Source organism: Pogona vitticeps, chromosome 4, assembly GCF_051106095.1.
Source record: "Pogona vitticeps strain Pit_001003342236 chromosome 4, PviZW2.1, whole genome shotgun sequence".
Classification (NCBI taxonomy): domain Eukaryota; kingdom Metazoa; phylum Chordata; class Lepidosauria; order Squamata; family Agamidae; genus Pogona; species Pogona vitticeps.
In genome coordinates, this window is record NC_135786.1 from 127,030,466 (window position 1) to 127,055,806 (window position 25,341).

Below are 25,341 nucleotides of genomic sequence, written 5' to 3' on the forward strand. Positions count from 1 at the left end.
AAAATTGCAGGGCCATTTTTTAAAAAAACATTCTTTCACAATCATCATGACTCCTGGGAATAACAGCCTGCATTGGAATTGAAACACAAGTACTGTAAACATTTAAAAGAATTTTTTCCATAAGGAATGCAATTTGTGTGTTTAAAAACGCACTGTCTTGGTGTCACCTTCTTTTCTTGCCCGATATCTCCAATCATAGCCGCAGGCAGAGCAGTACCCTTTGGAATGTCTCCGCCAGCAAGTCCTGTTTAGTGTCTGCCGAGCGCCCGCGGCTGCCTCGCGGGCTGCTTCAGCCAATAGGGTGGGAGGCGGATTGCATCCTCGAAGTGGATTGGGCCCCGTAGCAGGTGGTGCGCCCCCTCTCCCTCCCGTGCGCTCGTTCTGCGTTGGCGAGAAAGGAGACGGGGGGGGGGGTTGTTCCTGCTTCTGCACGAGAGAGGCGGAGCGGCCGTCGGGAAGAGGGGCGGTTGGGGGGGGCGGGGCTCTTGCAAATTACCCCAAAGTCCGTTTAAGAGACTTAGCAGGACTCGACTTGGAGGAGCTCGGTGGGAGAGGCCGGCGAGTGAGTGTGGCGAGGGGCAGTTGCGGGCGCGAGCGGAGGGGCCGCCCCTGGAAGGGTCTCCGCTCCCGCACTCAGGAGGGGAGGTTGTCGGGGGGGGGGGGCGCGCGGGTCCCTTAAAATGGAGGCCTTACGGCTCAGTCCCCGGGGAATTGCGTCGTTCCCCCCCCCCCCCAGCGCTTTCCCTCTGCAGCCCTGAGCTGCACTTGCATGCCTTGCACGCAGGTCGGAGGGTTAAGGTGGCTCCTCGGCGACGACCTGCCCTGGAGGGGTGGCCCGTGCTTTCCCCGTGGAGGGTTTTGGGGCGCCGGCCGGGAGAGACGAAGTCCCTCTCCTTGCTCACTAAGGAGAGGGTCCCACCCACCTCTATGGAAAAGGACCTTTTCTTGCCGCTTGCCTTTCTCCTTCCCCCCAAACTTGGTATATACGAGGGAAGAGAGACGAGCTTGCCTCTTGCCTCGCCCGGCGCTTTCTCCTCTCTTTGCCCTGCTCTGTGAAAGGAAAAGGGCACGATATGCGAGGTGGTGGTGGTGGGGCTTCCCTCCTGTGTCCTCAGACTCCATGCTGTGCCTTGTGCCATATTTTGTAATATGTAATAACGTTCTATGATCGTTGCAGTCCCAAACTCTGAATTTGATCCTTGAATGGATTTACATTTACTTGCGGTGGCGATCGCGGCCCAGTTTTCCTTGCCCAGGGTGCCACTTGCTGCATAAGGCTAAGTAGCTGCACAGAGACCTTGTTTTCTTACATATTTGGAGTGTGTTCCTTTGCTCCCTCTTCCTCTCCAGACTTGAACGGGAGGATCACGGTGGGCCTGCTTCCTGGAACATGTAAGAAAAGGGCAGCAGAATAAGGAAAAAGAGACCAAAAACGTTTAGCAGCGTCTTGTTTGGAGCTTGTGGTCGTTTTGCATCACAAGTGTTATGCTTAGCAAAGAAAAAAAGTTCTTTATGTACAGTGGGAGTATGTGTCAAAGGTGCAAAATACTGTACATGGATTTTGTGCAGCACAGATCTAGGTAACAAGCTTACCAATTGTGTAAGACAGGAATGGGGAACTTGTAGCCCTGGAGATATTGTTGAAATCTAAGTACCATCAACCCCCAGCACAGTAGTCAGTGGGTGAAGATGATAGAAGCTGTAGTCCCATACCTGGAGGGCCATCCTCCCCGCTCCCAGTTAAGTAACTTAAAGGTTAATGAGTGGCTTTGACATCATGCAATACTGAGTGCTTTTTCTGGCTCAGATGGGCATGAATGTGTAAGATGTGTGTGTGTGTGTGTGTGTGTATCTGTCAGCTGTATCAGTAGATTCACGCAAGGACTATTGACAGGCATTGCTTTCTCTACAGACGTGTCCCTTTGTGCTAGCCCTCTGATGCTTCTTAGTTCCAGCTTGTTCCTTCTGCGTGGCTTCCCCCGCGGACTTCGTTGTACTGCAATGAGCACCGCCACTGGTACATTTCAACTTGACCAACCTCTCAACTACAGAGGGGGGACCCGTGTCCAGCCCGAAGATGGGGATCACACTGAGGTGATATATGAACCAGCAACTGGTAACTATAGTGTGATTTTTGTTTTATTTATTTTTGAAGTTTGAAGTTCAGAGACTACAGTTCAGCTCCAAAAATAGAGGACAGCTGCCCTTTCCTGTTATCAGAATTACAGCAAAAGCTGAATGGGAATCTGCTCTGGGACTTTGTGTTACATTACTCTGGTTTTATTGTTATATTGTTTAAGCAACCCAATTTCCTAACACCAGAAATGGAAGCTAAAATGAATCTCTGTTGGCCTTTGGAATAGTTTACTGATTTTTATGTTACATTATTGTTATCTTCTATTTATGATACAACCATAAACTTAAATCTGCTGAGATGAACAACTTGGCTAGGAGGGGCATGGAGGACATTGAACTAATGATGACAGTATATTTCTGAGAGTTGTCTAAGCACAGATATTTTTAAGGATGGTGTTTAAAAATGTTCACAGGCAGTTTAATAGATAGATAGAGAGATAGAGAGATAGATATAGATAGATAGATATAGATCGATATAGATTGATATAACTCTTTACTGCAGCAGTACATTCTAATTGTTTAATATGCTTTTTTTGTTGTTGTCTTCCAAGATGATAATCTTGCCGAGGCAGCTTGCAAGATAAAACATACGCAACATCAAACACTTTATTTAAAATACCATAACTATACATTTTTTGTAATAGCACATGAAAATTTACCTGCTTCTAAGTCATGTGGCTAGCAAGTGACAAAGAATTCAAGCTACAATGCCCAAAGATTGCTTGCCAATAATGTATTTTGGTTAACAAAACACAAGAACCACCATAGTACAGCGGCGGAGAAGCGCTGGAAGGCATCCAGAGGCACGATTGGCAGCCTAAGGACTGGAAGGGGGAGGCGGGGAAAGTGCCAAATTTGAATTTGGCGCTTTCCCTGCCTCCCCCTTCTGGTCCATGGGTCGATTCTCCAGCCGCAAGTCGATTTGAAATCTTGCGGCCGGAGAAGTCCATACCTCAAAAAGTATGCATGTCGAGCCGTGCATATGTCGAGTGTCCACTGTATTTTAAAAAGCTATTTGAGTGACAGGACTGTATGCTGCAAAATAAATTTTGTTTCACTTTGCGCATTTCTTCACTACAGTCAGGCTGATGATGCAGTTTTCTTAAAATGCAAAATATAGCATTGCTGTCGCCTCCGGCCAAATTAGTTTTAGACTTCTATTTTTACCAAGTTTTTGATTCTTAAACTTGAAGACTGCAGCAGTAGATAGAATGTAGATGCTGATCTCCTGGTAGATCTTAGAGAGAGATAAGGATTTTTGATTTCCAGTTGTTTTTCAGTAATAGCAATAAAATGATTTATTTCCCACATTAAGTAATACAATTGAAAGTAAGAAGATTTGGGATGAGGAGTGGATTTTTGTGTAGAAGGACACTGAACAGCCTTTTGGTCTGGTAACCAAGAAGTTCTTGGACTCGGGATAGTTTAATTGCAAGTGTATGGTTTTGACTATAGTTGGGTTTCTAGTACAGTGGTGCCTCGCACAACGATGTTAATTGGTTCCAAAAAATTCATCGCTGTGTGAAACATCGTTCTGCGAAACACCATTTCCCATAGAGATGCATTGAAAACCGGTTAATCCATTCCAGTTGGAACGGATTGCCATCGTTCAGTGAAAATCCCCATAGGAAACATCGTTGAGTGAAACAATGTTTCCTATATTGGAATGTATTGAAGCCGACTCAATACATTTCAATGGCATTCCAATGTCTCTTTTCCCTCATTTAAAAGTGCCTTAAACTGTTTGAAACCTGTTTTAAATGCTTGGCATCGATAGTCCAGCTTGTGAAAGGTATGCAAACTTAATTTGGTGTTGTTCTGAGTCTTCGTTCATTTTTGCTGATTTTTTTATTTTTCCTCATTGAAATGTATTGGACAATACATTTCAATGAGGAAAAATAAAAAAATCAGCAAAAATGAACGAAGACTCAGAACAACACCAAATTAAGTTTGCATGCCTTTCACAAGCTGGACTATCGATGCCAAGCATTTAAAACAGTTTCCTAACAGTTTAAGACACTTTTAAATGAGGGGAAAGGGACATCGTTATGTGAAAATCCCCCATAGGAAACATCGCTGTGTGAGGCAGCAAATTGATCAGAAAAAGACATCGTTATGTGAATTCATCGTTGTGTGAGGCACTCGTTGTGCGAGGCACCACTGTACAGCCAAAATAGATCCTAGAAGCCTGTATTTTGTCCATCTGCCCTATAGATTAAAGCTGGGGGTTTACTGATATATTCTGAAATACATTTTCTAAATGGATCTTGTTGGCTGGCTTTTGTTCCAGAAGGGAGGAGTGATATAAATAAATGCATGTCTTGATTGTTTCACCAAACAAAGGCTCACACCGTGAGCTGTTCAACTTCCCCCAGTTGTTCATAACAACTTTCAATGTTAATGGCAGAGTTCCAGACAACGTGTCATTTTATATAAAGTAGAAATAGTTTATTATAACAAACAAGAAAGGTTAAGCCAACATCGTTTGTTCTGAACTAAACAGTCCTTAATGGTCTTAATCGGTTCACTACACATCAGTACTTGCTTAGCAATGTCTCCCGCAAAAATCCAAATCCACCATCCACCTGACTCCTCCTCATTGCGAGAATCTTATATTTCGTGACTCCGCCTCTCCAGCACTCTCATTGGTACATGTGGATAGCATATTAATATTCATGACCTGGGTGGATGGCGCAGCATAAAATAAATAAATATGTGTTACAATTTTTGTTGCCAGAAGAACTATTGAGTAAAAATAAATTACTGAAAAGAGTAAATAATTATATAATACAAATTAGGGGAAATTAGTATAAATTAGTTTAATCTGCACAGGTTGAAGAATTCAACTTTCCTTGCTGAATAAGTGTTGTATAATTTTGAGCTGTTTTCAAGAATGCGTAGCCCTGGACACAACATCCTCTTTCCATTCTTCTTCTGAATAGCTTTCGGAATTAAGGTTGTGGCCATTCAGAGGTGCTGGAAATAAGGCAGAGGCAGGTGTCACAGTTGTGCTGTGGGCTTTCTGTATGTAATGAGCTTATTTTAACAGCTGAATTCCTGGCCAGCCTTTCAGTGTTTGAATTTAATTTTTTCTTCCTCAGGCCGGGTAATTGGCAAGTTTCTCTTCTCTGGGGAAAAGGAGGTGGATCTTGCTGTCCAAAGTGCACAGGCTGCCTTTAAAATATGGAGCCAGAAATCAGGCATGGAGCGGAGCAGTATCTTGCTGGAGGCTGCTAGGATTATCCGGGTATGTGACAAAAACAATATGGACTGGCTTAGCCTCTTCTGAGATAACATTATCAGCTGCCCACAAGACTGTCCTTGCAACCAGAAGAACCATAAATTTTGGCTTGGTTTAAGAGTTAACCATTGTTTGTGTTAGCAGCAAGCCGCCCCACTTCTCCACAGTGCTTAGAGGCAAACAGAGGAATTGGTTATGCAAAGGGGTGGCTGCTAGAGAAAGAGACAAAATTGCAACGAGCAGCCAAATATGTAGATAAGTCACTCGCTAACTTATTAACATCTCCAGATAAATACAAGTAACCTTTGCTCTGAACAGACAGTGAAAGCCTTGGAGTGTCTTTCCTAGTCCTGTCATGCTGCTTGAAGGCCATTTTCTATGACATGCTTTGCATGTGTTTTGAAGGCTTTGGATTACACACACACACAGAGAGAGAGAGAGAGGCAACAGCCTTCTCTCTTTGTTTCTCCTAAGCTGTTATCCATAGTGTATTACCTTTGAATCTAGAGATTTCTGTATAAGCCACTGTGGCTAGTACCCACTGATAGACTTAATCAGCACTAATTTGACTAATCTCCTTTACAAGCCATTTAAACTAGTGACCACCACAAAATACCGTATTTGCTGGTGTATAAGATGACTTTTTTGTCCTGAAAAACATGCCTCCAAGTGGGGGGGGTCGTCTTATACGCCAGGTGCACTTCAGTTGGGATAGACATAGCTGCCCATAGTGGCCTTCCGATGCTCGCCCGGTGCTCATAGTAGACTCCCAATGCCCGCCCACCTCATTCTACATACCGTCCGGTATCACGCGGTATCCAGCACAGCCGTGGCAAGCATCAGCAGCGAGACAGGGGTGTCAGCGTTTTCGATGTGACCGGCCCATTCTGATCAGTGGGAAGCAGCAGCGCTCCGGCCCGCCCCTTGTCTACGCAGAGCTTACACATGCGCACTTGCGCACTAATGCCGGTCACAGGGAGATGCAGGGGCAGGCGGGAGGCGCTGCAGCCGCACTGCGGCTGTACAATGGTGACAATGAATAGCACCTTTTATTTGGTGTGTGGAAGGTATACGGAAGAGGGGGTAGTCTTATACGGCAAGTATATAACAAACTCTATAATTTGACTGGAAATGTTGGGGGGGTCGTCTTATACGCCCAGTTGTTTTATACGCCAGCAAATATGGTATTTTAGGAGATATTCCATAAATTAAATTACACATTGTTGGAATAACTTTTTTCCTCCACTTTAGCATGTCATGCTAACATTTCAGTATCATATGAGAAGAACATGTCTCTTTTCCGACAGTAAATATGCATTAACTTTGTAAAACTGTCCCGTGTAGTGTGTCGTCATCCTAGATCACTTTTTATTTAAATAAAACAACAACAAACCTGTTAGCCCTTATTTATGGGTTGCTATGCACTACTGCTTTTAGTACTCACAAGCTGGGCAAGGATTCTCCTTACCTGCATTCTGTAACTCCTGACTGGGGTCAGTAACCAGGGGAAAAGTCAAGGGAATGATATCCAGGAAACAGGTGTCAACCTGATTTCCCATGGGAGCATGATCATGAGAAGGTTTTGGTAGTAGATGCCAGTCTGCTGTCCCCCAGCACTATTATGGTGCTGGCTATAGTGTTTGTCCACATCAAATATACGCAAGCCGTGTGCTGTGTCTGGCAGATCTGTTCTGTCACACCACTGGCAGATTATGGTGGATTTTCTACAGTTAACCCGCTTCCACAAGAATTTTATCAGCTTGCCCTGGCATAAGCACTGTTTCCTATGTGAATTGTTCCCTGCATATTGATCTGTTGTGGCTGAATGAGGAATTGTCTTCAAAATCCTCAACTGCCTAAGATGTTCTGTATTCTCTTATGCATTTGATTGGAAGGTATATGGCATAACAAGCTGTCTCCACCTAAGTTTCCTTCTATATATAGCAGGGGACATGGTGCATGTGCAACAGATGAAATCATAGCAACCAGAGGTCTGTGGCAGTTGTTGGCATCTGTTTCATCAAGTAAAGATGTGTTGTAAATCTGGCTGTGCAAATGGCTCAGTGTCAGTGCTCTCTGAGAACAGTAAAAGGCAACACCAGATTTTTCAACTCTTTATACAGAGAAAATGGGAGAGGAGGTTTAGATGCTACCAGGAGGAGGCAGCTCTATTCACTTGTAGGCAGTGCTGTCCAGGTTCACTTGGTGTGTCTCAGTTCTGATTACTGGCAGCAGATGTAGACGCTGATGCATCAAGTGGCCGGGAGTTCATCCAGAATTCTCCTGGTACTCAGTGAGGTAGTTGGCCCCAATGACCACTGACCTTATAGATGAGGAGCTATACTGATGGCTGTAAATTGGCACTCCCTGAAGCTGTTCCGTGGTATTCTGTATCTTGAAGCTGTTAATGATGACTTATAAAGCCCTAAACGGTTTAGGACCTCGATACATGGCGGAACGCCTTCTCCCACTTAGATCTACCCGAGTCACTCGTTTTACCCAGGAAAGATGGCTGAGGGGCTTAACACCGAGAGAGGCCTGGAAAGAAAGAACAAGAAACCCCGCCTTCTCAGCAGTGGCCCCTCAACTATGGAACACCTTGCCGTCGGAAATCAGCCTGGCACCCTCGCTGGGTGTTTTTAAGAGTCAGTTAAAGACTTGACTCTTTAGGCAGGCCTTCCCTACAGCCAACACTTGATTTTTTTTTCTTTAATTTTTCTTTTTCCCCATCTTGAACTTTTAAACTTGTTGATTTAATTATGTGATTGTTTTATGATGACTATTTTATGATGTTTTATAACTGCTTGTAAGCTGCCCCTCTAGACTCTGTCTAGAGGGACGTGGTAAAAATCGAATAATAAATAAAATAAAATATATAATGCTCACTCTTGTCAGCCTCCTCTAACACAGAAGCTTCAGTTTGTTAATAGTAGGTGCAGTGTCATGGAGCTGGATGAGTAGAACTGAATGTGGTAGACAGCCATAGCAACTGTGAATATGCATATACACTTGGGCAGGGGTGGGGGCTTCTACCTTAGAGGTGGAAGTAAGTTCTATATTTGTCTCCGTATAGTGACATCCAGTACAGTGGTGCCTTGAGTTGCAGAATTCGTTCCGGGATGATGGTTGTAACTCAAGTTGGTTGTAACTCAAAGCATCATTTCCCATAGGAATACATTGAAACGTGATTAATCCATTCCAGCCATTTTTAAAGGTTAAAAAAAGGGCAGGAAAGGAGGGAGAGGGAACAGTGGGGAAAAGAGGAAAGAAAGAAGGTCATCACTGGGGCACACAGACCCCTCAGACAAAGGTTTGTGCTTTTGGGCACAAAAAGAGGGAGGATAGAGAGAAGACAAGGGGGAGGAAGAGTTTGGAGTCTAAAACAAAACAAAAAAGCCCCCAACAAAACCCATTCCAGCAGGGACAAAAAACAGGGACTAATGCAAAAGCAGTTAATCTGTCCACTAGGGGGAGATTTTTTAAAAAAAAAAAACCTAAGATGACCTCTAAGGTTAAAAAACGGGCAGGAAAGGAGGGAGGGAGGGAACAATGGGGAAAAGAGGCCTCTTTTTCTGGTCGTATCTCAAAGCGCCGGTTGCAAGTCAAAGCAAAATGTTGTGACCGGAGTTGGTTTTAACTCGAATTGGTTGCAAGTGAAGACAGTTGTAAGTTGAGGCACCACTGTATTATCTATGGCAGGGGTCAGGGAACCTTTTTACCTTTTACCCCCCCAAAAATTTATATATGGCGACATTACCCCTTTGATTCGAAAGGAAGGAAATCATACATTATTTGAATTAAAAATATTATTGAATCTACACAGGCTATGTACTGAACTAGCAGGATGCACCAAATTTGATAAAGATGTGCCCTATTTTTGCTGGAACACATTGCACTCCAGCCATGGTGTGGTATAGGGAGTAGTAAGGTGTCCAACGTGCCTAGCAAGTTGCATTAAATTTTTGCTAGCTCGCAGAGGATTTAATCATCGTCAGTGGCTACCAGAGTGGTGCTAGCAATGACATGCTTGCTAGAGACAGCCAATGCAGAATTGGGGAGGGGGCTTTCCCTACCACTTTAATCGTTCTATGTGTGGTGTGCAAAAAGGAACAAACCAGGCTAAAGGCCATGTCACCCATCCTGGTGTCACAGCCCAATATCAAAGGACCAGTGTGCTTTTTTATCATCATCAATGGAAAACTCAGCAGTGGCCAGAGGACTGGAAAAGATCAGTCTACATCCCAATCCCAAAGAAGGGCAGTGCCAAAGAATGCTCCAATTACCGAACAATTGCACTCATTTCACACACTAGCAAGATTATGCTCAGAATCCTACAAGTTGGGCTTCTTGGAAGAAAAGCAATGATAAACCAAGACAGCACCTTAAAAAGCCACCCTTCCCCCCCTTAATTCAAGGTTTCTCTTTTTCTTGCCTGTTCTTTTTCATAGTTTTGAGTCAGTTTCTCTCACTCACTCTCCCCTTCACTTACACACAAACATACACACACACATCCATCCACCCACCCACCCTCCATTTCCTACTTCCATTTTCTACATACATTTAAATAAGCTTGATGAAGTCCTCGGTCTCTCGCACCTTTCTTCCCTCCTTCCCTTGCTTGCTCCTTGATCCTTTCCCTCCTGCTGCTTCTTTGCAGTTATTTCCGGAGGAAGCAGTCATTCAGAAGCCCCGGATTGATTAATTGATTGCCTGGGGCTAATCCACAGCTGCAACCAATCAAGGAGGCTTATCTCTGATCTCTGAACTAACGGAGGATTTACAAGTGCCCTGCTGCAACCAAGGAAGTAATAGGGAGAAATGGCTTACAATTTGAGATTTGGCTGTAGAGGGTGGGAGGGAGGGGAGTAGCACTCTGCTCATTACCCCCAGGATTTTCACTTTTACCCCATTTGGGGTAATTTACCCGTTCCCCGACCTATGATCTACGGAGTCTTATTTTAGTTTATATGTTTTGCTTAATTATGTAAACCACCCCAAGCAGTATCTCACTAAGTCAGGAGGTCTAGAAGCTCAATCACTCCATTCACCCTGAATAGACATAGTTTTCACAATTAGTAACTAATGATATCTTCCATAGTTCATCTAATCTCCTATTAATCTCCCATTTAAATTGGTGGCCAACAGCACATCTTGTGCTACTACAGCAGTGCCTCGACTTACGACCGTCCCTACTTATGACCATTTCGAGTTACAACCAACTCTGATGGCAAAATTTTGTTTCTACCTGTGACCAGAGCTTCTACTTACGAACAGAAAAGGCAGGGGGAAAGGGCGGGAAATTCAGATTGCTAACCTTAGGTGGCGACGAGGCTGCTACTTTGTAGCTCTTTTGCCCCAGCAGAGAATGTGCGTTGGAGGAGGCTTGGGACTGCCTCCTGCTTCTGAGTGAGCGTGTGTGTGTGTCTGCAGGGAGGCTTCGGGCTGCATTGTAAGGAAAGGTGCTGTTTTCTGCTTTTTAAAAACTGTTCTGGGTGGTTTTGCAGCATGGTTTTAACCGGGGGATTATGTTTCTGTGCTGTGATGGGTCTTGGGGGCTTGTTTTTTGGTTTCCCCCCATTTCCGATGGGTCTCGGGCGGTTGGTTGCTTTTTGGCTTTCCCCCCCATTTCCGATGGGTCTTGGGGGGTTTGGTTGCTTCTGATGGGTCCTGCATGGTTCCCATTCTTTTTCCTTTGTTTTCTTTGCATTTCTGACCTGCCCCATTTGTTCTCTGTGCATTTCCAATCTGCTCTGTTTGTTTTCTGTGCATTTCCAATGGGTCTTGCATGCTTGATTGCTTTTCTCCCGCCCCTCTTGGTCAGAAGGGATTAATCACATTTCCAATGAGTCTTGCAGTGATTTTTGGGGCGGTGATTTTTTTTTCTTTGGCCAGAACGGATTAATTGCATTTCAATGCATTCCTATGGGAAATGGTGCTTTGGTTTATGACCATTTCGAGTTACATCCATCTTCTGGAACGGATTATGGTCGTAAGTGGAGGCACCACTGTACTAGAAATTTCTACAGTTTATGTACCATGTGAAGCAGCATTCTCTACCCAGGAATGAGATTTACCGAGATGCCTTGGTTAAGCAGCTGGGTAACGGTAGAAGAAGGCTGCCCTTTTTAACATCTGCTCTTAAGTGGTCATCTGTGGGGCCCACATGGGTCATTACCTGACCAGAACCACTGTTTGGAGCTTTCTAGATACAGATATATTTTATGGTAACCCTGCTTCTCCAACCCATAGTGCACACTTTGGCTTGATGAACCAATAACATTTTAAGATGGCAATATTAATTTAATAAAAATTGTTTTCAAATGGCAATGCTAATAGCAACATGTAATTTTTCCAACTTATAAATTGTTGACAATCTTCCAAGCTAACAGAGACTGGCAAGGCCTCTGGAAGGCAAGCAAGCACCTGTGCTTTTTTGAACACTGCGGACAGAACAGCCTGAAGCACCGCTGTCCAATATGGCACTGAGTCAGCAGTACAGTGGTGCCTTGACTTACAAACGCCTTGACCTACGAACGTTTTGAGTTACGAACAGCTCCATTCACAAAATCTTGCTTTGACTTGCGAACGGAGCTTTGACTTATGAACAGAAAAAAGGCTGGGGAAAAGGGAGGGAAATTCAAATAGCTAACTGTAGGTGGCGACAAAGCTGCTTTTTTGTAGCTCTTTCGCCCGGGCAGTTAGAGAGTGTGAGATCTGAGGAGGCTGCCTGCTAAGGTAAGGTGCTGGTTTATACTTTTTAAAAACTGTTCTGGGTATTTTTGCAGTGTGATTTTCGGCTTGGGGGGTTATGTTTCCATGCTGTGATGGGTCTTGGGGGGTGTTTGTTTTTTTGGGTTTCTCCCCCCCATTTCCGATGGGGGGGTTAGTTCCTTTTTGGAGTGTTTTTTCCCATTTCTGATTGGTCTTGGGGAATTTTGTGGGTTTTTTTTTTGTTTCCTTCCATTTCCAATGGGTCTTGGGGGGTTTGGTTGCTTTTTGGGGGGTTTGCTCCCATTTTCGATGTGTCTTGCATGCTTTTTGCTTTGTTCTCTTTACATTTCTGATCTGCTCCATTTGTTTTTGCAATGGTCCCTGCATTCCCTTCCAAATCAGAAAAGTTTTTGCAAGGGTCTGTGCTGGCTTGGTTTTAAATGTGTTGGTGTAAAATGTGTGAGTTTAAAATGTGTTGGTTTAGCATGTGTTTTAGACTCCAAACTCTCTCCCTCCCTCGTTGTCTTCTCTCTCTCTGTCTCCCTCCTTTCCTGCCCTTTTTTTTAACCTAAGTCATTTTAGGTTAAAAAAAGAAAAATTCTCCCCCTAGTGGTAGAGGACAGATTAACCGGTTTTGCAGTAGTTCCTATGGGAACAAATGCTTTGATTTACAAACCATGCCTTGACATAAGAACAAAAAACAGCTAGATCAGATTAATTGAGTTTAAATGCATTCCTATGGGAAATGCTGCTTTGACTTAAGAATGTTTTGACTTAAGAACACCATTCCAATACGGATTAAGTTCATAAGTCAAGGCACCACTGTACAGGTCTTGTTAATCAGACAGTGGAAAGAGAAAGTCAGTCTGCCTATGCTCAGAGAATACTTTTATTATTTGGACATCTTGGATGATAACATGTGTTGGTAAAGGATTATGCAACTGTCTAGTCCAGCTAAAACACAAATTCCAAAAATGTGGGTACCTGAAAATCTGTGGAAAGTGTGCACAATATGCCATATATCTAATAACAATTCAAATTTTCTTTTCTTAGCAAAATTTTTCTTACGGTGTGCAAGTCACATAAAATCGATTAAGGCTGTGTAGAGCTTGTTCTAGGACCATAAGCTGATCCATACATTCAATAGAATGTATTCTGTCTTGGGCGTCTAGGAGCGGAGAGAAGAAATTGCTACTATGGAAACAATAAACAATGGGAAATCCATCCTTGAAGCCCGAGTGGACATTGACATATCTTGGCAGTGCTTGCAGTACTATGCTGGCCTAGCTGGCTCCCTAGCAGGTAAGTGGACTCTGTTTTGCAGTTCTGCGTTGTCCTGTAGCTTTCATACTCACCTAGTCTTCTGGATAGAGTCAATGTGGGCATCCAGCTTCCCAGCTATGAGAAGGTCCTCAGATAGGTGGCATTTTTAAAAATTCAAATAGTTTGGTTTTTCTTTTCAAATGTGTAGCATCCTTAGTTTATCTCCTGTTACTAATATTTCAGTCATGCAGTTTTCTTCTCTTTTCTTCCTGCTTATTGTGGAAAAACTAGAGAAACACTTCAGGGTTTGGCACCCTAAAGGCAGGGATCACTTTGGGAAGTTTCTGTGCTGTGCTCCTCTCCCAAACCTACTCCAAAGCAACAGAATGCACTAGATACAGACAACTCTCAGGGAGTTTACGAGTGGGATTACATGATTTCCTCTTGGTGCTGTGTAGTGTTGATAGGAGACAAATATTGCAACTGTCCGTTTCTGCTGAGGAAAGCCTAAATATCATTTCCAAATCTTGTGAAATACTAGGATTAGTACTCCCCTCTATTTGACACCGCTTATGCCTCATCTTGAGTACTACATCCAATTCTGGACACTGCACTTTAAGAAGGATGCCAGCAAATTGGAGCAAGTTCAGAGAAGGGCACAAAGATGATCAGGGGACTGGAAACCAAGCCCTGTGAGGAAAAACTGAAGGAATTGGGTATGTTTAGTCTTGAGAAAAGAAGACTGAGAGGAGATATGATAGCACTTTTCAAATACTTGAAAGGTTTTCATTCACAGGTAGGGTAGGATCTGTTATACATCATCCCAGAGTGCAGGGTATGTAATAATAGACACGAGTTACAAGAATACAGATTCCAGTTGAAGTTAGGAAAAACATCCTAACCTTTAGAGCTCTACAAGAATGGAACCAGTTAACCTTAGACATAAGACATAAGACATAAGAAATTTATTTGTCATTACGCTCACAAGTGGGTGCAACGAAATGAGGTGCTCTTCCCCAAGGTAGAACTGGACAACACTACAAAAAAAAGTTAAAATATACACAACTTTCACCATCCAAATATAGATACCCCGTTTTCTCTCAGCAATTAAAATCCACCAAAAACCTATGGCCCCACATTTAAACTCAATACTGCACTTGGGTAAAAACTGTTCTTGAATCTGCTTGTCCTTGCTTTCAATACCCTGAATCTCCTTCCTGATGGTAATAGTTTAAAGAGCTGATATCCCGGATGAGAGGAGTCTTTCAGTATGTTAGATATCTTCCTCTTACATCTGTTCTTATACAATTCTTCCAAAGAGGGGAGTGAACAGCCAATGATGTTTTGGGCCGTCTTAATCACCCTTTGAATTGCCTTTTTCTCTGCCACTGTGCAGCTCGTGAACCATACACAGAGACAGTAGGATAATATGCTCTCAATCGAACTCCGATAGAAGGTGATTAACAAACTCTCAGTCAATTGTTGCTTTCTAAGAATCCTTAGAAAATACAACCGTTGTTGTGCCTTCCTGATTAACGCAGCGGTGTTTGCACTCCAAGTCAGGTCATTTGTTATGATAGTCCCAAGAAACTTACATTCAACCACCTGTTCCACACAAACTCCATCTATATACAGTGGCTGAATGTCTGCTCTTTTTTTCCTATAGTCCACTATGAATTCCTTGGTTTTTTGGATGTTAAATAAAAGATTGTTTTTTTTGCACCAGCGGGATAGCTGTAATACCTCGTCCCGATACGCAGACTCATCATCCCCAGAGATAAGTCCTACTAGTGTAGTATCGTCTGCAAATTTGATAATCCTATTACTGGGATGGTTATTGGTGCAATCCGATGAATAAATGGAGAACAGTAGTGGACTAAGGACACAGCCTTGTGGAGTGCCAGTGCTGAGTATCTTGTCAGTAGAGATGTAGTCATTCAGTTTAACCCTTTGTGGACGATTTGTTAAAAAATCCAAAATCCACAGACAGATAGAATCTGGAAAATCAAGATCTTTAAGTTTGTCTATTAATCTGTGGGGTATAATGGTGTTAAAAGCAGAGCTAAAGTCCGCGAACAGCATTCTTACATAATTCCCTTGTGTTTCCAAGTGGGATAAAGCCATATAAAGCACAGTATTGATCGCATCCTCGGTTGATCTATTTTCTTTATAAGCAAACTGAAGCCCATCAAAGGGATGAGGAAGGCAGGAGATAATATATTTCCGAACTAACTGCTCAAAGCACTTCATTAAGATTGAAGTTAGTGCCACCGGCCTGTAGTCATTCGGACTGTTTGTAGGCAACTTTTTAGGCAGTGGAACGATGATGGAAGCCTTGAGACAGACGGGAACTGCGCATAGTGTCAGGGATCTATTAAAAATTACAGTCCATATCCCGGCTAGCTGATCAGCACAGTCTTTTACCACCCGACCAGGAATTAAGTCGGGTCCAGCTGCTTTTCTGGAGTTAACCACTTTCATAGTCTGTCTCACATCCTGCTCATTCACAATGAAGGGGGGATTCTGCTGAGTAAATGATGGCAAACGAACAGTTTCAGTTTGATCGATCTCGAATCGAGCAAAAAAGTTGTTCAACTCCTCAGCCACCTCCACACCTCCGCCTGAGGAAACCTTTTTTGCTTTGTAGTTTGTTAGTTGTTGAACCCCCTGCCAAACTTGCCTCATGTTATTGCTGAGAAAGCAGTCTTCAATTCTCCTCTTGTATTCGGCCTTAGCTTGCTTAATGCCTCTCCTCAAATTCGTTCTTGCTGCACTGTAGTCTAGATCATCCCCAGACTTAAAAGCCTTATTTCTAGCATACAACAGGCGTCTAACCTTCCCGGTCATCCAAGGTTTTTGATTGGGATAAACCCGGATACGTTTATCCACTGTGACCGTGTCAATACAGTGTGCCATATACCCTAACACTGCAGCTGTATGTTCTTCCAGATCAGGATGGTCAAAAATTTCCCAATTTGTTTGTTCAAAACAGTCCTTTAACTGCTCCATTGCTCCCTCCGGCCAGCTTTTCACTGTCTTGACTATTGGCCCTGACTGTTTTCTCAGAGGAATATACTCCGGAGCTAAAAACAGGGACATATGGTCAGACTGGCCCAAGTGTGGCAATTGTAATATCCTGTATCCATTTGCAATATTCGTGTAGACCTTATCTAAGGTGTTCAGCCCCCTAGTAGCACACCTTACATGTTGATGGAATTTGGGGAGGACTGCACGTAGATCTACATGATTGAAGTCTCCTGCAATAATGTATACAGCATCCGGAAATTTACTTTGCAAGTTGCCAATTTCATCGCCCAGATGACCCAGCGCCAAATCCGCATTTGCATCCGGCGGAATATAAACAACAAGAATAATAACAACGCTGAATTCCCGTGGAAGGTAAAAAGGTCTGCATTTAACAGACAGATATTCCAGCTCCAAAGAGCTATGACGTGTTATAATCTCTGAGTTTGTGCACCAGCTCTCTCTAACAAACACGCACAATCCTCCTCCTCTGCACTTCCCCACATTCCTGTCTCTGTCCAAACGATGTAATAAAAAACCTTCCATATCAATAACAGTGTTTGGAATAGTGGGGTTCAGCCAGGTTTCAGTGATTAACAGCACGCAACTTAGGAGACAGTGAGTGCTCCAACACTGGAGGCTTACAAGAGACTATTCGACAACCGCCTGTCAGCTATGCTATGATTTGAATTCCTCCATTGATCAGGGGGGTTGGACTCGATGGCCTTATAGTCCCCTTCCAACTCTATTGTTCTGTGTTATGATTTATCATGCCCTGTAAGCTTTCTTCCTTTTTCATATTTGTTTCTATGTGCTGTCATTTTTCCTATTGATGAAAGCTTTCTCTTGAGTTCTGGCTAGTTGCATAAGCAGCAGTGCTTCCACCTGTACGAATGTGTTTTAACAACTTGCTTGGTAGCCATGGTTAATTAAGAACTTCATGCAAGCAAGGAGATAGAATTCCACAGAAGAAAGGAAGTATCACTCTTTCCTCCTGTCTGCTAGATGGAAGTGTTTTGTTTTTTAAGTAGACCGTTTGTTAGCTAATCATGTTTATGGGCTTACTTGCAATCTTGTTTTACACTACTCGTGGTTACCTCTGTTTTCCTCTGTGGTCCAGGTCAGCACATCCAACTCCCTGGAGGATCCTTTGCTTACACCAGAAGAGAACCTCTTGGAGTATGCGCTGGGATAGGGGCTTGGAACTACCCTTTCCAGATTGCTTGCTGGAAGTCAGCCCCTGCCTTAGCCTGTGGTAAGGAGTGCTTTATTTCAGGATTAAGTGACTATTGGTCCTGGGACTTTTGACCAGTCTTTCTGGGATTCTAGTGCCATCCATTACTTTCACTAGCCATGTGAAAGAAAAGAAATGAAGCTCCAGTATAGCAATGGATACTGCTTGATAGAGCAAGTTGCTAATCTGCTAAAACCCTGGTTGGGAGTTCAATTCCACACCATGCCTCCTTAATGTGCTGGACTTGGTGATCCATAGGGTCCCTTCGATTTCTGCTGTTCTTATGATATTATTATAGTGCATTAGCATTCTAATGATATAGTGCTCTGTCAGATCTGCTTTGGATTCCTGCATTGAGCAAGGAGTTGGACCCTATGGCCTTGCAAACCCCATCCAACTCAATTATTATACGATTCTATACAGGCACTCCTCACTTAACAATCTACCTGACCACTTGGATTTACGACCTTTACAACCCTCGTAAATCCATGCTTGCTTCTTCACCATGCCCTTTCTCAACGGCATGTGGTTTATTACTCCTTTATACACTATTAATGTTCCTCGATTATCAACCAGTAAGAATGCACAACTGGCATTAAGTGAGGAGTATCTGTACTTTTCTGTGTAGACAGAGTGCCATCTAGTGGGCATTTTACATTTTTCTACATTGTGCATTTCACATATTACAAGCCAGTCCAGCATACATTTTCTACCTGTGTATCAATATTTAAACACTTTTACATATGCAATATTTAAAACCTTGAGTTTATCATGAGCAGCTTTGGGAGCCAGAGTAAAATGTAAGAGACAGATTATGGATCCTTACTAACCTTTTGTGATGAAGCGGGACATTTTTTCATTTCTGTTTCTGAACCTAGTTCTCTTTGGGCAGAGATGATAAGCGCTGTCTTCTTCCTATTTCCCTTATACATGTGAATTTCATTGCCTAGGAAATGCCATGGTCTTCAAGCCTTCTCCCTTCACCCCCATCTCCGTTGTGATGCTGGCAGAGATCTACCATGAGGCTGGTGTTCCCAAAGGACTGTTCAACGTTGTGCAAGGTGGAGCTGCCACTGGCCAGTTCCTGTGTCAGCACCCAAATGTAGCCAAGGTCTCTTTCACCGGGAGTGTGCCTACAGGCATGAAGGTACAAGGCAGTAGCACTAGCTTACTAAAGGATCTCTTTGCCTCTAGGTGCTAGTGTTTGACTTGCCCAGTGCTCTTCAGGAACATAAACATGCTATGCTCAGGCTACTTGGGGAGCAACTTTGTGCCCTTGACAGGCTCCATGGGGGCTTTTCTTCCCGAGGCACCAGAGCTTAGATTTTATAAGGTTTGCTTGTCTCTTTTGCTAGTTGCTGCAATCCAGTTTTGGGAATTTGATGTCCAGGTCTGGGTTCTTGAGTTGTTAGAGGAAAGTGGGTTTCAGCTAGCTGAAGCAAGGGAAAATAAATGCCTGTAAAGTATGTCCACGCTAGACTTGCACTCGGTGCTTGAGTGAGATAGCTTCTCAAGGAGCAGAAATTCCTTAATAATAGTTCTGTATCCTGCCTTTGAAATGCATATTGTTGGAGAATTCCTCAGCAGTCCCAAGATAAAAGTTCAGTCTTCATCTGTGTACCTAGAATGTCTCTGTGCAAGGAAGAGAAGAGGAGTTGTGTTTATGTGAAGGCGAAAAAGAACTTCCTGTGGTTTAGCTGAATTTTGATTGATTCACTCAAAGCTTGCTGTGTCTAAAGAACTGTTGCAGTCTGTAGTAAGAATGAATCCTTATCTTTCTCTAGAGATGCTCTTGTTGTTCACTTCCTTTGTCCTGTTTTCTGCTTCTGCAGATTATGGAGATGGCAGCCAAAGGGATTAAACCAGTAACTCTGGAGTTAGGGGGCAAGTCTCCTCTCATCATCTTTTCTGACTGTGTCCTGGAGAATGCTGTGAAAGGAGCCCTCATGGCCAATTTTCTTACCCAAGGCGAGGTAAGTCCTCTTCTGGGAGAGGAAGCTGGGAACTTGTTTATGTTGCCAAAATCCACTTTGGAATTTAATGTCAATGTTCTTCTGTTGCTGGAGAAAGAAGGCTTGTGCCTTGTGCAAGATACAGCAGACTAGAAGTAGTACATTGTTTTTTTAGATGATGACATTGTAATCTTGCTAAGAGGACAAAACATGGTGTAAGCATCTCTCAGCATTGTGGGGATATGGCTTGTCCCTCTTGCTCTGGTAGTAACTTAAGTAATTTAGTGTCATGAGGACTTGCTTGTCCTTTTGGAAGACGGTAGCATTCGATGTGATAGTCAGTCTGATTCTGATCCTGGAACTCACTGCAGAAAGAGGCAGGGCACTCCCTGATGAGGCTGCATCAGGAAATCTTAACTTTTTTGCTCTGTGAAATCAAGACTAGCCTCTCTACATGCCATTAAGAAGTGAGACGTCTTCTGTTGAGCTTGGTGATGAGGAATATGTAGCCCTCTAGCCTGCAGTTCCCATTTCCCTGAACCTGATAATACAAGCAGAGGAGAATTGTTATCCAAAAACGTCTGAAAGGCTACATGTTCCCTATATCTAGCTTTTGATCATGTTTTTACTACTGTGGGGAAAGATGCCACCTGGATTTTCAGCCTTAGGTATAAAAAATTCTCCCTCCATCTGCCTTGCTTCATAGTTTGGTCTGCTTTATAAGTACAAAATTTTGATTATTGTTTGTAATTTCTACATGCAATGGCACTAAGCATCTTCTGTTTCCTTGCTGCTCAGCAACCCTTTTCCTCCTCTTCTCTTTGGTGACAGGACAGTTCCAGCTCCTGTTTTCATTCTGTGCTAGGGTAAACTTTCCCATTGCTCCATGGACATGTAAGGTGATTCTTCAGGATGTTCTCACTTTCTGACGTTGGATTATTATTCCAAAAAAAGTGCATGAACAGATCAGTCTCTATGTAGGGGGCTGACGCATGGGCGCCTCCTGGTAAACTCCATTCCCAGGGAGATATTAAATAGTAAAGAAAGGTTTGGTCATGTTTGTGCTGCCAGAAGTGGGAAAGCGTAGCTGACATGCCTTTTCTTTCTTTCTGCCTCAGGTTTGCTGCAATGGCACTCGGGTATTTGTGCAGCGTGAGATCCTGCATGCTTTCACCAAGGAAGTTGTGAAAGCAACACAGAAAATAAAAGTTGGTGACCCACTTCTGGAAGATACAAGGATGGGAGCACTTATCAACAAACCCCACCTGGAGAAGGTGTTGAGCTTTGTTAAACAAGCAAAGGAACAGGTAAGAGTACTGGGTTAGATAAAATAGGAAAGACTAAGCTATTAGCAGTGGCTCATCCCCCCACACAGAACTTCATCAGTTGCTGTATTCTTTGATAGCAGTAGTGAAGGCTACACTTGGCATAGAAGATGTCAAAAATAGAGCTGCAGTTTTTTTACATAAAGCAAGTAAAGTGTTGTCTCTTTAATTTAATTTCAGTTGGCTTGGACCTAGTTCAGAGGACAGGTGATCAGAAGAAGCTTCTTTTTAGGCCTTGGGGAGGGATAAATGAAATAAATAATGGCAGCGATTATGGTAAATGGCTAAAAAGCCACTGATTATAGGTGAAGCTAACAGAACATTAGAACACAAGCCCCAAAAATGTTGCCCCAAAAAGGCAGACTAAAAGAGGAACAGACCCTTTGATAAATCATGAGTGCCTTCTTCCCTTACTCCATCCTGAGCCCTCTATAGCAGGGGTCACTAAACCCCGGTCTGCAGTCCAATACTGGGCTGTGGTCTTGGCAGGACCAGGCCGCGGAGACACATCTGTCTCCCACATGCACACTTCCCATATGCGGCCCACCCACATGCACTGGTGTACTGCCCATCCCTGCATGTGCCCCGCCCACCTGTGTGTGTGTGTGCACCCCACCCACAAGCACCACCTGCCCACTTGTGTGTGGGTGCCCCGCCCCACCACACACGGACCCCACCCACCCCAACCGGTCCATGATCTAGAAAAGGTTGGTGACTACTGCCCTACAGGGTACTGCTTTTTCCTAGAAATTTAGTAATTTCTCTGTCCTGGGTAGCAAATTCAATCTCTGGGGGCTGGTGTCTCAATTGTAAGCTGCTTAGGAAGTAAACATTCAAAATCAGGTCATCTTTATTATGTGGCGTCATCACAGCTGCTTGGGTATGTGCAATGCCTGGCACGACAGCAATGGAAAAAAAGCGGAATAATAGTATCTAGTAAAATGTTGTTAGTATGCATTTCTTCTAAATGCCTTATATTTCAGAACTGAACAAAGTCCCACAAGCCTTTGTGGCTACCACCTTCCATAGGCCCTTCTGTCATTGCCTTCCTTTGTGTTGCATTTTCAGGGTGCACAGGTGCTGTGTGGAGGGGAAGAATATGTGCCAGATGATCCCAAGCTGAGCAATGGCTTCTACATGAGTCCCTGTGTACTAGGTATGGCTACCCTTGTCATTTGACTCTAAAAATGCTCAGTTGTGGTCCAGCCCTAGATTCTGTTCTGATGGAGGGAGGGTTAAACAGGCTGGTTCATTTTGCTCACATTTGTATGAATGTTGGTGAGAAAACAGTGCCATTTTCGTAGTTAAAAAAATTGCCTCCTTATAGTCTTCCTGAGATTGAGCAGATATGGTGGCTCCTTTCATTAAAGGCAGTATCATTCATTGGTTTTTTGACACTAAGAACAGAAGTATGTGGCCAGAAGGACAGTGTGTGATTCAAATGTTGCATGTTTGAAGGCTCCCTCATATAAAGAAGCTACTGCATTAATAAAAGTTACAGGCTAAAGCTTAGGATCCTTTCTCCTAATTTGACAGTTTTCTCCGTGTAGAAGTTTCATATTTTGCAAGCATTCAGTAAACATGCCTCTATTTAGATTTCATTAGTCAAGTTATTTAGGCAGATAATTCTGCAATTCTCTCTAATTCTAAGATAACCATGTCTGCTGCATACTATTTTTTGTTCACTAGTTCTGAATTCAAGATAGATAGTTTTCCATTGACTCTTGCATATTCATTCTCACATAAAGTAAATAATAAATAAATATGTTGCCCACAGGAGACTGTATGGACAATATGACATGTGTAAAAGAAGAGATTTTTGGACCTGTTATGTCAATTCTGCCTTTTGACACAGAAGAGGAAGTGCTAGAGAGAGCAAACAACACCCGATTTGGTCTGGCAGGAGGTGTCTTTACCAGGTACCACTGAGAAAGGGGGTAGGTTTCCGGAGTTGGGATAGGATATGATCAGGCGACAACTTGCATTTTCGACAGAGTGCAGAATCTGTGAATGTGGGAGTAGCAAGTCACAGAGAGAATGGGGGAGATTGCTTTGCTGCATCATTGCTTTTGTTTGATTAGACATGAGTGTCTTCTTTATCTACTGGCATCTTTTCAGAGTGCCAGAAATGCCTGGTTGTGTTCACCTCACTCCACCTTGCCCCAGATGAGTTTAGAATGCCACAGGATGTCTGGACAGGGAAGGAGAGCACAATGCCTAACTCCCATCCTTCTGTTTCACAGGGATATCCAGCGGGCTCACAGAATTGCGGCTGGTCTTCAGGCTGGGATGTGTTTCATCAACAATTATAATATCAGCCCCGTGGAACTTCCCTTTGGAGGATACAAAATGTCAGGTAACCCACTTATTTGGTTCCCATAGTATGGAGCTATCAATTCTCTGCTGTTGCACATTGCCAAAAACGAATTCTGGAATATTAGCCAAGTTTGATTAGTATTCTAAATGAGCTGCAGCAGTCTGGAGATACAATGAAAGGAAGCTCAGCTCAAGAAACCTGATACCGTTTCATTTCTCTCTTAGGTAATTTGGAGCTTTGGTCAGGGGCTCCATTTTAAAAAAACAACATATGAAGTTGGAATTTTTAATGAAAATAGGACAGATTTACCTAACCAAAGTGTACTGCTTCTGGGAAGAATTTAAAACCATGAGTGTTATCACCAGCAGAAGAGCCCCCCCCCCCCCCCCGGTTATACTCCAGATCTGCTCCAGAGAGTTTTAGGGTCCTCTCTGTAGGGAGGAGGGGAAGGAAATTCACACTCCTGAATGGAGTACTGAATGTGATGTTGGATTTGAGCTTTACCCCTGGTGTGAGGAGTGGATCCCTTGTAAGGACCAGGAGAAACTGGATGAGGCTTAAAGTTCTTTTATGGTGTATGTAGATACACATACTCTAAAAATGTAGAACTGCTGTGGAAGTGCATTGACTTTCTTTTAATTATTGTTCCTTTCAAGGGTAAGTTTAGGTGGAACTACCATTGTATATTGAAGTATTTCCTCCTATTTCTTATTATTTTACATCATTTATCCTCCAAAGCACTAATAGCAATGCTTCTTGGTTACAGTATATAAGATAGTACCTATTGTGGAACTCTTTTTATTTTGTAACTGTTTTGGAAAATGACAAACAGGTTCAAAGATTTTTCGGTTTGCCCTTTTGATTCATTATATTCACAGTGTTAGCCAGCTCTATATCTTTTTATTTGATTTATTTCACCTTCCATCCATTCCCAAAATATTTATTTTCTCGTTTAAAAGCTAGAACTTTCATCTGGAAGAGTTGGAACTTTTGAAAGCAAGCACAGGTTTTAAAGAGCAGGACAGTTACACAGTCCACAGTATTAGGTGCCCCGTGGTCCATTCTGTAACGTGATCACTGCTATACAAGCTTTACTGGTGCACTTCTCACTGAAGAGAGAGCAGGATATTGGTTGAATCTGGTCATTCTTGTCTTTCTCTTCCAGGATTTGGACGAGAGAATGGCGAAGCAGCCATTGAATATTACTCGCAACTGAAGACTGTCTGTGTGGAGATGGGCAATGTGGAGTCTGTATTTTAATGGCCCTGCTCTGACCCGTTGTTTCCAGCTAACAGTCAGTTGACGTACAGTATGGATCATTATAATGACCTAGAGGTGTAACAACATTGGTGTCTTCCTACTGCTTTGAACTCTCTCACTTTCTTATCTCAAAATACCTCTCGGGGAGAAAAGGAGAAATGACTCATACACTAGGAAGCCTCCTGCCACCAACACAACTCTCACAATTACTCCTGCCCAGTTTTCTTAAGAACAGGAAGGTAAAGTTTCAGTGAGGCGTGCCAAAGCAGCCTGCTACCCGTTACAGGTGACTGAAATTGAATCTTCCTGCTGGTTCTTCCTGTGTTCCAACACTTGACTTGACACCTTGCTGCCTTGGGCCTGTAACTCAGTATCTGGCCCTGGTTGGTTGGTTATGTCTCTGGTGCCTTTTCTAGGGGGTATTTCTGTACATGTATCCTGACCCAATAAAGCTTTTGGGGTTGACTATTTCTTGTATAAAATCTTGCATTGTGGACATGAGCAATCCGTGGAATTGCCTTCGCAAATATGGAGGCTTAAGCCTGACAGCTGTGGTGGGGTTTCTGGTTTGAGTAAGGATAGGGTTAGGGAACCAAGGAGGTGCCTGTATGCCTAATGTAGGAAACCTTAAAGCTAGGCAGGTTATGGGGTTTTTCCCCTGTTTTTAAGAGGGGGTGTGGCCCCTTTGAGGCAGAGGGATAGGGACTCTTTAAAATTGTAGCTTGAACTGAGCAGATTCACATCTCCCTGATAGACGTTCCAGCACTTCTTTAGAACAGTGGGGGTCACTCTCTAAATTCAAAGCACCACTCTGACTCTGATTAACACTTGGGTTGTACCTGAAGTGCTCTTTTTTCTTTTTCTCAACCTGTCAGGAA

At 43.3% G+C, this 25,341-nt stretch overlaps 1 protein-coding gene and 1 long non-coding RNA gene across 5 annotated transcripts; one reads left to right on the plus strand and one right to left on the minus strand.

Moving 5' to 3' along the window:
* The first annotated feature begins 405 nt into the window (after positions 1-405).
* ALDH9A1 (aldehyde dehydrogenase 9 family member A1) lies at positions 406-24,931 on the plus strand. 4 transcript variants are annotated; one of them, XM_072998307.2, is made up of 12 exons: positions 406-558; positions 1,950-2,116; positions 5,238-5,383; positions 13,261-13,390; positions 17,496-17,630; positions 18,560-18,756; positions 19,442-19,582; positions 20,680-20,868; positions 21,955-22,042; positions 22,664-22,805; positions 23,130-23,242; positions 24,369-24,931. In XM_072998307.2, the coding sequence occupies exons 2-12, from the start codon at positions 2,002-2,004 to the stop codon at positions 24,461-24,463; spliced, it is 1,491 nt and encodes a 496-aa protein (XP_072854408.2). In that variant the 5' UTR covers positions 406-558; positions 1,950-2,001; the 3' UTR covers positions 24,464-24,931. The 4 variants fall into 4 exon arrangements, with proteins under 4 accessions (XP_072854408.2, XP_020668665.3, XP_020668667.3 ...); XM_020813006.3 differs by having other exon boundaries at positions 417-562; positions 1,913-2,116; XM_020813008.3 differs by having other exon boundaries at positions 429-562.
* On the minus strand, positions 12,219-19,243 carry LOC144588914 (uncharacterized). The gene is made up of 2 exons (XR_013544670.1): positions 18,440-19,243; positions 12,219-14,054 (listed from the first exon to the last, which is right to left on the minus strand). It is a non-coding gene; the product is annotated as an uncharacterized LOC144588914 (long non-coding RNA).
* Positions 24,932-25,341: the final 410 nt, after the last annotated feature.

Bases quoted from the DNA above. Each gene is read 5' to 3' on its own strand.
- ALDH9A1 (XM_020813006.3), top strand. From the start codon at position 1,939: ATGCTTCTTAGTTCCAGCTTGTTCCTTCTGCGTGGCTTCCCCCGCGGA. The intron at 20,869-21,954 runs GTAAGAGTACTG...TTGCATTTTCAG, and splicing joins TTAAACAAGCAAAGGAACAG to GGTGCACAGGTGCTGTGTGG. The intron at 23,243-24,368 runs GTAACCCACTTA...TTTCTCTTCCAG, and splicing joins TGGAGGATACAAAATGTCAG to GATTTGGACGAGAGAATGGC.